Source organism: Paramisgurnus dabryanus, chromosome 17 (assembly GCF_030506205.2).
Source record: "Paramisgurnus dabryanus chromosome 17, PD_genome_1.1, whole genome shotgun sequence".
Lineage (NCBI taxonomy): Eukaryota > Metazoa > Chordata > Actinopteri > Cypriniformes > Cobitidae > Paramisgurnus > Paramisgurnus dabryanus.
In genome coordinates, this window is record NC_133353.1 from 9,884,243 (window position 1) to 9,900,806 (window position 16,564).

The window sequence follows — 16,564 nt, forward strand, 5'->3', positions numbered from 1 at the left end:
TAGTAAATATTCACAGATGCAATTAGCAATTAAGCAATTCATTAAGCAATTAAAATAAATTTCAATGATACCTGGGTATAAAACATTTCAACAATTCATAAAAGACTAATGGAAGAAATCACTGAAATCAGAATCATTTGTCAATTTTAAAGAGGACATTTCATGAGACTTTTTAAGATGTCAAATAAATCTTTGGTGTCTCCGTGCAAATGTGAAGTTTAAGCTCAAGATATCCCACAGATAATTTATTATAACATGTTAAATTTGCCACTTTGTAGCACTTTGTAGATGTCAGCAAAAATTTAAAAATGCTGTTTTTGGGTGTGTCCTTTAAATGTGTCTCTTTCTCTCTCTCTCTCTCTCTCTGCACTAAATGGCAGTACTGTGGATCTCATATTTAAGGGCTATAATTGGGTCTCCAGTGTTGTTTCTATCAACCTAGAAAATGTGATAAAGATCAACCCAGTAACTTAGTTTTAGTAAACCATTCTCTGCAAGCATGTGAAAAACAGGTCATTGAAATTTGGTGTCCCTTGTGATGTTTTGCTCAGACCTACAAAGTAGCAAATTTAACATGTTGTAATAAATTACCTGTAGGGTATTTTGAGCTAAAACTTCACATATGTACTCTGGGGACACCAAAGATTTATTTGACATCTTAAAAAGTCTTATGAAATGTCCCCTTTAAATCAACAGGAGTTACCACAAAGTGTTTAACGATGCACATTCATGCGTGCGTGCGTGTGTGTATGTGTCTGGACTCATGTAAACTTCATCTCCCACAATACCCTGCGTCAGTGAGTCCTGCGATGAGGTTACAGGTCACGTCACCATGGCAGCGGCTGGTTTGTAACATCAGCGCCATTTTGGTTCGGTGTTGTGATGGAAGCAGCAAAAAAATCTGAAGGAGACAGAAAAACGCCCAAAATCCGACAATTTCAGAGCAGAGATATCAGAATCAGTAAATCCAAGCGGGAATCAAACACAATCTGGATAAAAATCATTTCCATCTGGAGTAACAGGTTTGATTCTCACAGAACACACATTTACTTCAGTATTTCATTATTTGAATGTTTGTTGTGTGAAAATTGTGTCGATGGTTCAGGCTGTTCCCCCGGTGTTTTATAAATATTGTATAAAAGTTAATATGATTTTAGTGCATAAGTTTAGATTTGACTATAGAGTATGAATGTAATTATGCATTTATAGCATTTGAGAGTAAAGGATTCGCCATGTAATCATGATTTATATGTAAGCAACTGTTTCTGCTTCAGTAGAAGATATGACACAAACATCAGACATGATGACACCTTTTACACTAGATGTTATGTACATATAATATATATTAGTACCCTACAGGTGGTTCTTCTGATTCAGAGTAATATAAGAAAGTATAAACTCTAAATCTTAATGATTTGGTATTAAATCAAAAAGCAGTGTTGACAGAGTTAAATATACATCGAGTGGTATTTCACACACGCGCTGAACGGCAGCTGTTCACATCAAAACAGGTTCAGTTCACTTAAAGGGGGGGGGGGGGTCAACGCTATTTCATGCAATCTTACTTATTAACACAGTTTAAGAGTTGGTTTCCTCGTGCTAAACATAGGCAAAGTGTCAAAAAAGCAGTATGACAGAGTGCCGAAAGCACTTCGCCAGGGTTCGTACAATTTTCTGAAAGTTTTTTTCAAACATGGGTACTTCTTATGTATCATGGGTAGACCTTGCGTATTATGGGCACTTCTCACAGAAAAGCACACCCACATGCAATCAGTGGTTGAGTGAGAACTGAGGACAAGAAGCATGGGGGGGGGGGGGGGTCACGTCACTATTCCGCCCCCTCAGATCAACATTAAAGGTCCCCTTCTTTTTGTGTTTTTGAAGCTTTGATTGCGTTTACAGTGCGCAATATAACAAATTTTCATGTTTCATGTGTAAAAAAGCGCATTATTATTCACACAACTTATTTATCTGATGTCTTCCTTGTTCAATGAAGTATCTCCTTCAGAAATTATGTAATGAGTTCTGATTGTGTAGTTTGTTTAGTGTCTTGTGACTCGACAGCAGCTTAGCCTAGCCAGAGCCGCTTGAGCTGACTGAAGTATTCCTGTGGGCGGAGTTTAGTCAAAAAACTGTTCTAGTGACGTCATTCAACTGGGAAGTAGAGGGCTTTTGTCCAAACCGGCCATTCGCTGTAGGCTTTTGAACTGTTAAAGAAAATATATCGCCTGGCAGTGAACTTTGAGCTTTATCATTTTGCAGGCTTGGCTGGCACCGGCACTGATGAGAAGTCACAGGCATCACTTCACGCGACAGCTTTGTTTTATCTTCACAATGGCACGAAAGAAGCGGTGTGTTTTTTAATGTAAGAAGTAACCAGCTTTATGGAAACAATGGATATAGTTAGTTTATCCGGGGTAGCAGCGGATTTTGCGTATGTGTTTGTTTAACGCTTTATTTCATTGAAAATCGGCACATAAGTGCATATTATATAAACGACATGAACATGTAGTGAATCATAAGTTATCTAGAGTTGTAACTTGTATACAGTGTTGCTTGGCTTGTGACTCGCTCCTCCTGCAGCTCGTGACTCCTCCTTCAAAATGTTTCCCTGGCCGTGCGTTTTCAGAAAGAATGCTAGAGCTGATCTGTCTTTTATAATTCTGATAAAACCAAAGAATCTTCCAAGATATGAAGAATGTAATACTACTCTATAGATACTCAAGATTAACATCAGATGAGTAGAAACAGTGTTATGGGTGCTTTAAAGGGGACATTTCACAAGACTTTTTTAAGATGTCAAATCTTTGGTGTTCCCAGAGTACACAAGTGAAGTTTAGCTAAAAATACCCCACAGATATTTTATTATATCATGTTAAAATTGACACTTTGTAGGCGTGAACAAAAATGTGCTGTTTTGGGTGTGTACTTTAAAATGCAAATGAGCAGGGGCCTCATGTATAAAACTTTGCGTAGATTCTATCCTTAAAGTGTGCGTACGCACATAAAGCAGAATTTGCGTACGCACAAAAGTTTTCAGATTTATAAAACCATGCGTACTCCAGAAACTGCGCAAAATTCTATTCATAAATCCAAGTAGGGATGCAGCGATTATAGATTTTGATGGTACGGTTATAGTCTGATAAATAATCACGGTTGTACGGTTATTACGGTTATTAAGGATTCATTTATTTTACAACATTAATGTATAAAATCACATGAATAAATTTTTCTCTACAATTCTTGGACAAATGATAATAATAATAACTTGGCTGGCTTTGACTTAAACCGTATAGGTGCCTTTGAAACCTGTAGGCTATTCATTTTAATGATCTTTTGAATAAATGTAACTTTACATTTGGACTGAATAAAGTTATATTATTTTGGTTTGTTTGAAGTATTGAAGTAAAATATATGAAGTAAAAATGATAAGAGCCTCTCAAAATGAATAATTACACAGGGTCATCCTGAACCAGGTACTGCAAGTCATTTTGACAGGTGAAGCTTAATATTACACAAAAGTCAAATATAAATATTAGGGGTGGCAAGATTAACGTGTTAACTAATGCTATTCATTAATTAATCATTAACGCGTTAAAATAATTCAACGTAATGAAATGCAGTCAGACCACCAGGAGCCCCGCCCGGGTTTGATCCGCGAGCAGGAGGTTTTTAATGCTGTACAGAGTAGACCGATTGGAGTGTGGCTCTTTCACGTACAGATGCAGGTGCGCGCGCACACATCCACGCACACGCACACACAAACCAGATGCACGAACAACCAAGAGACGCGTCACGCGCACATATTCTTTTGAACGCGGAGCTTTGTCATACAATGCACAATCCAGATGCACGAACAACCAAGAGACGCGTCACGCGCACATTCTTTTGAACGCGGAGCTTTGTCATACAATGCATCATGACGCATGCGCCTCTTGGTGGTTCGTGGATCTGGTTTGTGCGTGCGTGAAACAAAAACACGCGGTGTAGCGAAGGCTTTACGGTTACTTAACCGTGACATTTTAAATCGCGGTTAATAGTGAAACCGGTTAATCGCTGCATCCCTAAATCCAAGTGAGCGGAAGATTGTGCGTACGTGAGTCCCGCCCTCATCTCCTCCCCGAAACAACCATACATGGAGCGTACAACCCCTAGTTTTAATAGGCATAATGTGGTCTGCATATCATTTTAATATGGATTAACGTTATAAAACGCAAGGAAAATATCGTAAAAATATATTTTTAAATTCAAAATAATAAAAAAATGCCAAAATATATATTTGCTGAAATATATTTTGAAATATGTTTACAAAAATATATTTTTCACAAGTAAATAAATTTTAAAGCATTAAAAAATATATTTAGCTCTTCATATATTTTAATTCTAGGAAATATATTCACGTCGCATTGGAAGAAAAAAGCTTTATGTTACGAACCTGTAAACAAAACAGTTTTAAAAAGATTAAAATGAAATAGTTTCAACTTAAAAAATAAACTTTATAAAATTAACTTATTTAGCATATTATTTAAAATATACTTTTGGCCAGAGAAATAATTTTTTTAGGCTTATGGGTTTTATGAAATTATAAAAACAGTGTTTAAACACTGGCATTGTCAAAGATGATACTGGTTTCACATATGGCCAGACAGGTCTCATTATATTCATAACATTTTTAATGGAAAACAAACTCAGAGGGAGATTAAATGTTTTTTTACCAGCGGATGGTGGAGATCGTTTCGGGTCATGTTCGTCTTTATCTCAGGCGGCAAGTGCATCAATTATACCATTGAAGGCGACTTAATGCATTACGACTGCAATATTACATACCTTATAAAGAATAGGCTGCTATAGGCAAGTAGACGAGCCCAGCATATAAAAGTTTCGCGTTAAGTGTTTCCCATAATAAAACATAAAGACAATGATGTATTACGCGGCGCTGCCATAAGGCATTAAGATAAAAAAAGTTCAGTAGCTACAAACGAAAAGTTCAGTACACCTTAAAAAAACATATTTACAGGTAAGCAGATGAAACCAGAATATAAAAACCAATGAGTTTAAATACTTGTTAGTGTTTTTCTTATATAACCCCGCATTATAAGAACGTCTCTTTATATTAGGCTAAACTTTATTAAATGTCCGAGACGAGTGCATCACATTTTTTTTCATCATCTTACAGGTTATAAAGTCTATTGTAGCAATGTAGTCACTCATTAAAACAATACATTTTTTTACAGTTTTGTCTATGATTAGATAATAAAGACTAATACACGAAACATTAGCCTTTAGGGTTTGTTGAGTGAAGAAAAGCTTATTCGTGTAGTTCTTTATAGCCTTGCGTTTCAAACACACAGACGCGCTCATGACAGATGTGTGTGGCACTCCATTCACCGTAGAGGCTTCGTCTTTTCAATAATTTCATCTGTTAAATATTTGCTACTCATAGGCAGGTGCGACTCCTAGATGCAATTTGAGTGCTGATCTTCATGAATGAAACAGGTATATTTAAACTAAATGTGTATGAAAACAAGAACAGAGTTTATGTTCTTTCACACCGCTCAAAAAGAGTGCGTACGCACAGTGGAGAGCATCCGTACGGTGCGCTCTTATTTACGCCAAGTTTATTATTTATAAATGCCGACATGTGCGTGGAAAATTGCGTACGCATATTTCTATGCCCATTTTGTGCGTACGCAACGTTTATACATCAGGCCCCTGATCTCTGCACTAAATGGCTGTGCTGTGGTTGGATAGTGCAGATAAAAGGGTGGTATTATTATAATAAGATCCTCTTCTGACAACACAAGTTACTGGGTTGACCTTTTTCACATTTTCTAGGTTGATAGAAGTACTGGGGACCCAGATATAGCACTTAAAACATGAAGTCAGATTTTCATGATATGTCACATTTAAAGTCTCTCCCCTGTATACTTGCATAAAGTTTATATAAATACTTGTGTGTTGTGCAGTAAGAGACAGACAAGTATCACTATATTTCAGTGTGTAATATAAAACAGCTTAAATAGACAATATTATTATTATCATATAAGCTGAATTGCCCTATTGTGGGACATGTTTAGATTTTCAGACTTCTGTGAAATGTGCTTCAGATTTGAGAATTTCTCCACCCTCATATATGAATGGACATTTGAGAGGTTTATGTTGTTTTTTTTTATGATGCCATAGTTTCACTGGAATTCATGTATTTTTGGGGGACCTACAAACACTAGACTTCAGGCGTTCGTCTTTAGGGCAATTCATTCTCAATGTGCAGTACAGATGTTTGATGTTCTCCATATTGTTCTGTAGGTGTGGAGCCGGTGCACATGTTCACCACATCACAGTCGGATCATGTGATCCCTCTACACCCCTCACCATCATGACGCATAGCGTACCCGCTCATCCGCATCATTGACTCTGACTGGATACGGAGCAGCACAACCCATGATGATTTATGGATTAATACCTCAGGAGTTACACCAACAGCTCCTGGACCACCAGAACTATCAGAATCGGACCAATGGAGTGGAGGAGTTAAAGAACATCCTGCTGGAGCTGGATCTGAACCAGGTGACCTCCAGCAGCATTACCGAATTCATCCAGTTTTTACGAAAACTTTTAGATGACAACAACTTCAAGGTCTTGTATGGCACCTTACAGATCATCAACCTGCTGATAGTGAAACTAGAGTACAACGTTGACCGATATTACAAAGAGATCGTTTCGGTCACGCTAAAAACTCTGGGCGATTCTCGTAACGTCACCCGACACGAATACATGAACGTTTTTAGGCAGCTCATGAGAATCGTGGGTCCTCAAAGAGTATTGGACCTCATGATGGGTCAGCTCAAGCACAAGAACTCCAGGGTTCGAGAGGACGTGCTTAACATCATCACGGCAGCCATGCTCACACACCCCCGGAAGGACTTCAACATCCCCGCTTTGTGTTTAGAAGTGGCTCCCACCCTTGGAGACAGCAAGAAGAAAGTACGTCATGCCGCCCTGGAGCTTTTCGCCGTGTTTGACTATTGTCTCGACACAGGCAAAAAGCAAGCGCTCGTGAAAGCCATCGACAGGGCGGAGCTCACAGGAGAGGCAGACGGCGCGATGGCAGCCGTGCAGGCCCGTAGAGCTCGTCACGTCCTCCCTCGGCTGTTGCCCGACGGCACGGTGGAATACGCTCTCGTCCTTCCCAAACCCGGACAGAGACGTTTGCCTCAGTTCGGCTCCGGGGCCGATCTTGACTGGGTTTTGAATGGAGGCAAAGCTCGTGGTTCGCGTGGCCTTCACGCTGGCAAAGACTCTGATCGGACGTGTGGCTTCGGCGCTCCGGTGTCCCTCGCCGATAACGCCGCTCATCAGAGGAGGATCGTGAGTGCGGGGAAAAAGAAACTGCCCTGGGAGAAGTCTGCGCTTCCTTCCTCTGTGAGGCCGCAGGCCCAGAGCACATCAAACGGAAGATCACCTGATCGGGTGAGTGATGATATCAACATCTTTGTGTTGCCTCAGGACACACCTGAGATCAACAAGCGGCTTGGAAACAATCATTAGAGGGATGTTTTGTATCAGAAGTACTTTTGTCAGAACAAAACGTGCATCATATCATATCACTGTAGACACATACGCATTAGATTAACGGCTCTATCAAGGAATATTTTTTTTCAATTCTTTAAAAGCAAAGAGTTCATGTTGTTAGACTTTTGTCTTTTTGTGATCTGGAGTAACTGATGTGTTTGAAGCACACCTATGGGTTTGTGCTGATTGTGTTCAGTGAGTGGAAATCAAACAGGTTCACAAACGAATGTGATATTGGGGCGGTTTCCCGGACCAGGATTAGCTTAATCGAGGACTAGGCCTTAGTTTAATTAGGAAATATAACTAGTTTTAACAAACATGCCTTACTAAAAACATTACCTGTGTGCATTTTGAGGTAAAACAAAGGGCACTGATGTATTTTAAGATATGTCAGTGCAAGTTATTTTCAGTTTGGAGAGCTCTTAAAAGTGTTTAAGTCTGGGACTTGTCTAATCCCTGTCCGGGAAACCGCCCCATTATGTTTGATGTTTGTGCTTTTTACTCGTATTGACCACGGTGATGTTTCTCCTGACAGATAAGCAGTGATGATCTGACACCCAAACAGCACACAACCTCCAGTAAATCCAGTAAGGGCACAACACTTGACTTTATCATCTGTCCTGTCCTCACTAAAGTGCACACTGTTGACGTCACTCCCATGTGTGTATTCAGTGTGAATGTGTTTAGAGGAGGAAGGTTTAATCTATATGTGTCGTTTGTTGTACCACAGGTTTATCAGAACCTTTGCAGCTTCGATCTCCAGGCAGCACACGCCGCTCATTGGGTCGACATCGCCGCAGTGGAAGTTTAGACTCCGATCCAGAGATTTTCAAAGCGGCGAATCTCTACGATCTTCAGAAAGGTGAGAAGGATGACTGCGTATCACATGTGAAATGTTACAGTAAATGACACATCAACCTTTGGCTTACAGCATCTGAAACTTCTTCAGTGGAGAGAAAACTTTTAACTGAAATTATTCCTCACTTACGTGAAGCCGCATTTCTTGCACAATAATAACGACAGACGCACACTGGAATTCAGACAGACGTGTCTCTATTGATATTTGAGTCTTATGGAGCACAACTATTTTATCTGTCAAAATTAAGCGATTCTTTGCCAAGTAAGCAGCAGGTGAGAAGTGGTACATTTGTCGGTGGCTTTTTTCATGTTAATATTTGATCTGTTGCAGGTTTGTCCAAGACGAGTGGTTTTCTGTCTAGTAGCCTCAGTATGGAGCGAACTTTCTCACTACCCTCCAACTCGACACCACCGGGGTCTTTCCTGTTACCCTCGTACCCACTGACCTCACTGACGGGGAGTCTGCTGACCCCGACCTTACCTCGCCGAAATCCTGCCGACTCCTCGCTCTCTACATCTAACACCTGGCCTAACAAACGGGACATCAGCCCGTGTGTCAGGAGGGACGTCACAGGTCAGGACTCCAGCAGATGATTTGATGTGACATTTTGAGAGCTGTTTTGCATTGTGTTTTTCTGGCCATTTGTTAAAATGTCCAGATCGTCAATCCAGATATTTGGAGCAATTAGTAGCTGCGTTTTAGTATTTCATATCGATTAATCACCATTAGCGTGTAAATGTGATGCCACATTTTTTAGTTGGGAGCACGATTCCTGTGCACAAGATGTGTGTGTTTTTATAATGGATCAGTAGCGTGTGTGAGCCAAAATAAAGACCAACAGTATCTAAACACCTCCTCCGATGATGTCACAGGTGAGGTGAGGTCTCCGCTGCCTCCTCGTGCAGCACGATCCGGTCAGTCATCGACCTCTTCCGTCCGTCAGAGACCCCCGTTGCCCGCCTCCCCTCCAACCTCAGGTAGAAACCTGCATCTGGAGCTGTCTCTCAGCGGAGCACGAGAGCTCACAGAGGAGCCGCTCGACAGGGAGGAGGTGAGGCTGAGGAGGACGTCACCACCGCGACTTTTCTGCTCGTCTTGACGTTCAGCCTAATGATGGTCTGTGTTCATTTCTCAGATGCTGAAGTCTCTGCGCTCGCTGCGGAACAGCGCCGCTAAAAAACGGGCAGCGGTCAGTGCGAGCGGCTCCGACCCAGATCCCGAAAGTCCCGACTCGGCCGTTAAACTGGAGCTGGTTCCTGATTCTCCGGAAGAGACGTCCCCGTCCGTGGCCAGTCCTTTGAGTGAAAGCGGCTTGAGCAGCCTCTGCTCGCCCCCGACGCCCACCGGCACCAAGAGCAGGTCAGAGATTTCAAACCGAGCCAAAACAATCAAGTATTCGACTGTTTATTTCATATAAAACTACACAGGCCAATATAAAAAATGACTAAAGTGAAAGGGTACGGGTTTAACTTGTGATGATTTTGTGTGAATTCTGTCTCACGGTTTAATGCCTTTAGCCCTGTGAACTCTGCTGCAAAAGCACGTATGACACACGTGCCCTCAGGGAAACATGTGACAGGGCCTGAAGGAGACGTCAGCGCTCGAGGTACGTGCACTATTACAGTGTGTGTGTGTGTGTGTTTGAAACGGTTTAGGTTTTCATGTATCTCTTATTTTACTGGTTCAGGATCTCAGCGGCATGTGTCAAAGTCAAGCAGCGCACGTGAGATGTCAGAGGGGGTAATTGGACGAGGTTGGTTTGATTTTTCATTTTGGAAATGACGATGGGAAAAATTTAGATCTCATGTTTTGTACACGTCTGCGTTGTAGGAGTGTTCGGTTCTGTTGTTCCTGTCGGTCCCCCCGGTGTGACGGCATCTCCTGAGCAGGGCGATTCGGTTGGCAAATCCCCCCGTGAGCCCCCGTCAGGGGTTTACGGCCACGCATTTGTCACCGGCCACGTGGACAGCGCTGAACCACGGGAGGTACGCATACAACAGACAGAACTTTTGTTTTGTTAAGTGTGATCAATTTCTGTTCTTGATTCTCATGAGGGCTCATATCAGATCATCAGTTATAAGAGTTTAATTTGTGCTATTAAAAACATTCTGTAACTAAACTGCAAGAATCTCAGTGCTATAAAGCAAGTGTGTGTTTAGTTGAGTTTAAACCATCTGATCTGAATGATGTGTGTGACACAGGAGAAGATCAAAATGTCCAAGTTCGCTCGTGAGAAGATGCGGCAGCATCGTCTAGAGCAGCAGCAAACTGTAGCCGGTCAGGAACCAGTGAGACGACATCTGACGCGCACCCTCGCTGATGATGTCGACTGTTTGAAAGGTGATAGGTCAACACCGGTGGCCCTTAACACTGTTGATCATGCTGTGTCTAGTTCTGACGGTTTCTGTTTTTGCAGGCTTGAGGCTACACGATTCGCTCTCGGTCGAGACTCCCTCCAGGCTGCAACCTACCCAAAATCCAGTTGACTGTTTTAGCCCCGCCCATCAGCCCACCCCCCCTATAGGCCCATCTAATAGAAACGCGCCGCCACGGCTCAGGCGAACTTCTAATCTGACCCGGACCCGACCTTCAGGCTCACACAGCTCTGGTGAGATTTATTTACTTTTCTTCATTCATCAGTTTTAAGATCAACCAATGACAATGATTTTAAGAATGAATCAGTGAATGTACTGAGCTGAAATATCTCTCAGTCACTTTAGATTTATGATGCAGGTTCTTCACAATGTTTCTCAGATGAGCAGATTCCTGGGACTCCTAAAAAAGATGGTCAGGATCAGACAGTCCTGCGACCGTTCTCTAAACCTGAGCTGTCTCTCACTCAGAGCTTCAGATTGATCGCCTCAGATGACTGGTGAGTCTCAAACCCATTATGACCCACACTTCAGTCTGGATCAGGATTAACAGTGACATCATACTGATTCATGTCAACTCAAGAAAGAAAGAAAGAAAGATTCACTTTTACAGATCATATAGTGTCTTAACAGAAGCTTTTGTCTATAAAAGAGACATCACAAGCAGTCTGTACAGTATCTGTGTTTGTGTAGGGAAAAGAAGATCGAGGGAATGAACGTCCTGCGTAGTTTGACTCAGTATCATCCTGATGTTCTTGTGAGCAGAACTCATGATGTTTGTCTCGCGCTCATTCAGGAGGTGAGTCCATCGATTCATTTGGTGTTCGCTTTCATTGGTTGCTGAAATGTGCATCATCTCCTCCGGTGTCTCCTCACAACTAAAGGATTGCTTTGTTTTTAAGGTTCGTAACCTGCGCTCGGGAGTGTCTCGTGTCGCCGTGGTGACGTTAGCCGAGATGTTCGCCGCTCTACAGAAAGGAATGGACCAGGAGCTTGAGGGGACCGCCAGAGCTCTGCTCCATAAAGCCGGAGAAACCAACACGTTCATCAGACAGGACGTGGATAAGGCGCTGGACAGTATGGTGCAGAACTGCACGGCCACACGCAGCATGAACGCGCTGCTCGTCGGAGGACTCGGGTCAGAAAACAAACAAACAAAAATTCATAGCGCCGACCCACACCTAACGCCTTTACGTCTCATAGAGGCCGTACGATGTTTTCATAGTGGGAGATTAAGTTAAAACATCTTACATCTGTTTCATTGGTCTGTGTTTGGTGCTGAATGAGTGATTATTTATAGTTTGATCTGATGTTGTCAGTTCACTACAGTAAAGTTTGTGGGTCTTAACTCTTGTGATTCAAGTCTGCTTATAGGTGTTTAACTTATGTTTCTGCTCTTTGGCTTTTTTTAAGCCACTTGAACTCAGTGATTCGTAAATGCACCGCTCAACATTTGACCTCTCTGGTGGAGAAGGTCGGAGCCGCCCGCTTGCTGTCTGGAACTAAAGATCTCACCGACCGTCTGCTGCCTGCCGTCTCTAAGCTGTCGCAGGATTCATCTCAAGAGGCCAGGTGAGCATCATGTCAATGTTGTCTCTCTCTCTTTCTCTCTCTAGCGCTGTCCCGTGATTATTGTATTGATGTTTCTGTCAGGTACTTTGGCCGGCGGATGCTGCTGTTTTTATCTTCTCATCGTGACTTTGATAAAATGTTGGAGAAGTTTGTCCCTGCTAAAGATCTGCCTACTATCAGAGACGCCATCTTCACTCTTAAGACTAAGGTACTGATAATATGTCTCCTCATATCTCTTATGTCTGATAACAGTACACTTCTCATGAAGAGATGCCCTTTGAGACTGACATGTGCAGTGACCAACCACACTTTGGTTACATCCTCTGAAATAAATGATTGCACATTAGCAGAAGGAAAACTCACATTAATTGCACAGCAGGATCGGTTTCAAAGATTTGTGGCTTTGATTTGTGCTCGTGGTCTCAGCCCATCTTTCTTAGAAACATCTCTGTGTGTGTACTTCAGGGTTTGGGTGAGATGCCTCAGGACGCCCCATCAGCACGAGGCCGACGCTCTCTCCAAGGCACCTCGTCCCACTCACGGGAACCTCTTGTGACTAACAGGTGGGTGACAGAAATTGAATCCTTTCTCCACGACAGAATCAGGCAGGGCTCCAGACTTACTTTTTTCACTAGGAGCACAGTGGCCCCCAACTGAAAATGTTAGGGGCGCAACCAGAAAATGTAGGGGCACATACCCAAAATCAACATGCTAACCAAATATTGACATTTCTACTAATTTCCACTGTATTACTAATAAATACTTTGATAGATGCAGAAAGTACAATGTGCTGTTTCAAATTCAGTGTTACATCACAAAAAAAGGTGAAATTTAATGGTCGCACATGTGCAACTGGATGTAAAATTCAGTGGCACACTCTCAAATTTTGGTGGCAGTCTGGAGCCCTGTCAGGTCACTGTTATTATATTGTATGTATCCTTGTGTGTTCAGCAGAGACTGCGGTCAGTTCATCATCAGTAAAGCAGCCGTCCACAGCCTTGCAGACAGAAGTGAATACATCAAACAGATGAACATGCTGCTGAACTCCAAGGATTTCAGAGAGCGAATCAAAGCCATCGATCAGTTGGAGTCAGATTGTGAAGAGAACCCATCTCTGGTCATCAGCAGTTTGTTCCCGGTGAGATGACCGTAGATCTGAGGCACTTGAAAGTGATTTCAAAAGCGCACTTCTTTGTTTTACCCGTATTCAACAAGTTTTACATGTAAACAAATGAACCCTTTATGTACAGAAATGTGTTTAAAACATTTAGAGGAATTTATCTTCTCGGGTCGTAATGGTTCCTGATGTTTGCTCTTAATCTCTTGCAGGTTTTTGATGCTCTGAAGGCCCGTCTGCAGGAGTCCAACAGTAAAGTCAACCTGCGGGCGCTGGAAGCTTTACAGAAGATCATCTTTGTGCTGAAAGACAACCTCACGCAAGTGCTCAATATTCTCATTCCAGCTATAGTGGACAATCATCTCAACTCGAAAAACAACGCCATATACACAGCAGCGCTGGGGGCCGTCCAGGCGCTCCTCCATAATATCGGTGGGTCTAATATATTACATCACTATATCATTTTTCTGTTATTGTGTGGTTTTGTGATGAAATCAAAATTGACCCTGTTTAAATTATATTCTGGTTGCATTTCCAGCGGCTATAACCAGCAACATGTCCTCAACACGACGTGTTTCACGTATCAGTGAATCTAGTTTGTGTAATCTAATGTCTTAAGTTTTGGTTTAATAGTTAGTGTAGTAGAATAAAGTCAATTTCACAGCAACTGCATCAGCACTGGACACCTGAGGCAATTTTATGTAATGGACCTCAGCTTCTCCACAGTGCCTGTCACTTTAAATGCGTGTGCACCTTAGATTTAACTAGATTTGATTGGCTGTCATTGGTTTATCGTTCATCTGTTTTTCATCAGAAAAATTTTTCAGCAACTGATCCCAATAATATAATGTGAACGGCTGTTTACTCTTCTGATGTTGTTTTGCACAATACCAGAATCCCTAAACTTCTCTGCTCATCTAGGTGATATAGGCTTCTAAACTATTGCATTAATATTAAATTCAGTAAGTAATATAAGTAATACGTCACAGCAATAAAAACAGATAATAAAAGATTAAAAATATTAATACAACAAGCAGAGATGTTCTAGAAGTTGAGAGATCACACTCAATTTCAACATCCCAGTGTCCCGAGTTCAACATTAGTTTTTCTAAGTAGTCTGTTTTCTCTATTATTGTACTAACTGTGTTTATGTGTTTGGGTGTTTAGATAACAGTCTTCTCCTGCAACCCTTCTGCTCAAAGGCTCAGTATGTGAGCGGGAAAGCCAAGCTGGATCTTATTGAGAAGGTGGCAGGTGAGTCCCACGATGCAATCAAGTAAAAAAAGCAAACGTCTCCCGGCAGCAGCCTCATTGTGAATGGTGTCATGTGTTTGACGTTCAGAGCTGGTGATGGAGCTGTACCCACGCAAACCTCAGCTGGTGGAGCAGAAGGTTCTTCCTCTCTTCTGGCATCTGCTCAGTTCCTCCAGTAACAGCGGAGCCGCTCACGGCCGCGGCGGCAGCACCAGCGTCCGGACGGCCACCGCTAAACTGGGCAAAGCCTTGCACGCGCACATGGGCCGATCGCTGGTGGAATACGCCGAGTCGCAGAACGCAAACGTTCAAAGCGACTTCAATGAGCTCCTGAGGACCATCTCTGTAACAGAGGATTCCACTTGAATTAAACTATAAATGTGCACACGTGCTCCTGCGTTTCCCACAGTGCCTGGATTTTTTTCTGTCTGGTTGGGTTTTTTGTTTTAAAGAGAGAGTATAACTCTAAATAAAAATCTTTTAACTGATTTTAACACAATTATTATAGAAGAGAAAGAGAGAGAGAGACCAAATATTTCTTGTTGAAATGTTTTTAAGCTCATCTGATGTGATGGTATCAGGTCAGAGCTCTTTGTCGCTTTGCACTTTCCAGGATTATTGTAACACTATTATGATAATTGTTGTCATGGTGGTGACTGAATTTTGTTGTTTCTTTGTAAGATTTCATGCAAAAGCACTACAGAATGTAATATAGTAGTCAACATTTGAAGTGGATCAAAAACATTCAACAAATTTGTCCTAAAACAAGAACGGGTATTGGATATTGGTTTTAAGAAAACTTTTAGAAAAGGATTTGATCCACTTCAAATGTTGACTAGTGTATTTCAAATGCACAATAATAACACGGATGTTGTTTGGTAAGATGTGTCGGTATCAAACTGTATGCGGGATTTACAAAATACTTTTGTACTGTATGTACGGTAAGCAGCACAGTATTAGCTGGATATATACTGTATGTTGTTGCAGTATAGTGTACTTTTTGCGAATATTTTGGCATATCTGTTATGACTTAACAATTAAGTGATTATGGTCTATTGTAAGTTGCATGTTTACATTTATTGGTGGGGTTTAAACAAAAGTTAGAGATAAAGCATCACCAATATTTGTTGAGATTGTATTTTTATAAAGAGAAAAATCAGTTCTGGATGTGAATGTGATGCTTTAATAATATTATTAATTATACAGTCACGTCCAGCTGTAGGTGTCAGTGTAGTGCCAGCCTTTATGAGATTTAACAAGAAATTATACGAGACAGAGATTCATCTATATAATAAAGTGCATTATTTCTCTAAACACTGTACTGTGATTCATACTACAAACAAACCAGAGAGAAATTACATACAGCAACATCTGATCTGATCTTTAATACCAGACCCCACAATAAGATTTTTAAGGGGTCTGAAGTTTAATTGAATTTACTTTGACAGCCTTAAACAGAGATTAAGACATCCAAATATCTACCCACAAATCCTAATAAGCCATACGTATCGTTTGAATATGTTTACATAGGAATATATATATATATATTTTTTTTGGAAAACACAGTTTTATTCATGACCATTCATAGTTTTATTCATGATCATTCATAAACCTTCAAGCTGAAGAATATTTAAAAATGTTTTTTGAAATAACTACCGCAAAACACAAACAAACAATGTTAAAAATGAAGTACTGTATATGATATGTTTTATTACGTGATTATTTACTAACCAAGTCTAATTTCGGCATCATAGAAAAACAGTTTAACAGTTTATTTTTTCAGGAAAATTACGCAAAACAACAAACCAGTGAGTATAC

General features: G+C 41.2%; 1 protein-coding gene across 2 annotated transcripts; it reads left to right on the forward strand.

Moving 5' to 3' along the window:
• Positions 1–875: 875 nt before the first annotated feature.
• On the forward strand, positions 876–15,453 carry LOC135761013 (TOG array regulator of axonemal microtubules protein 1). Of its 2 annotated transcripts, none has more exons than XM_065275070.1 (22): positions 876–1,022; positions 6,307–7,470; positions 8,108–8,159; positions 8,303–8,434; positions 8,762–9,004; positions 9,304–9,482; positions 9,567–9,790; positions 9,949–10,037; positions 10,119–10,184; positions 10,262–10,416; positions 10,633–10,771; positions 10,848–11,039; positions 11,186–11,303; positions 11,497–11,602; positions 11,706–11,941; positions 12,217–12,375; positions 12,457–12,583; positions 12,841–12,938; positions 13,327–13,513; positions 13,705–13,924; positions 14,660–14,746; positions 14,835–15,453. In XM_065275070.1, exons 2-22 carry the CDS (start codon positions 6,442–6,444, stop codon positions 15,110–15,112), a joined length of 4,116 nt encoding a protein of 1,371 aa, XP_065131142.1. In that variant the 5' UTR covers positions 876–1,022; positions 6,307–6,441; the 3' UTR covers positions 15,113–15,453. The 2 variants fall into 2 exon arrangements, with proteins under 2 accessions (XP_065131142.1, XP_065131143.1); XM_065275071.1 differs by having other exon boundaries at positions 13,330–13,513.
• The last annotated feature ends 1,111 nt before the right edge of the window (positions 15,454–16,564 follow it).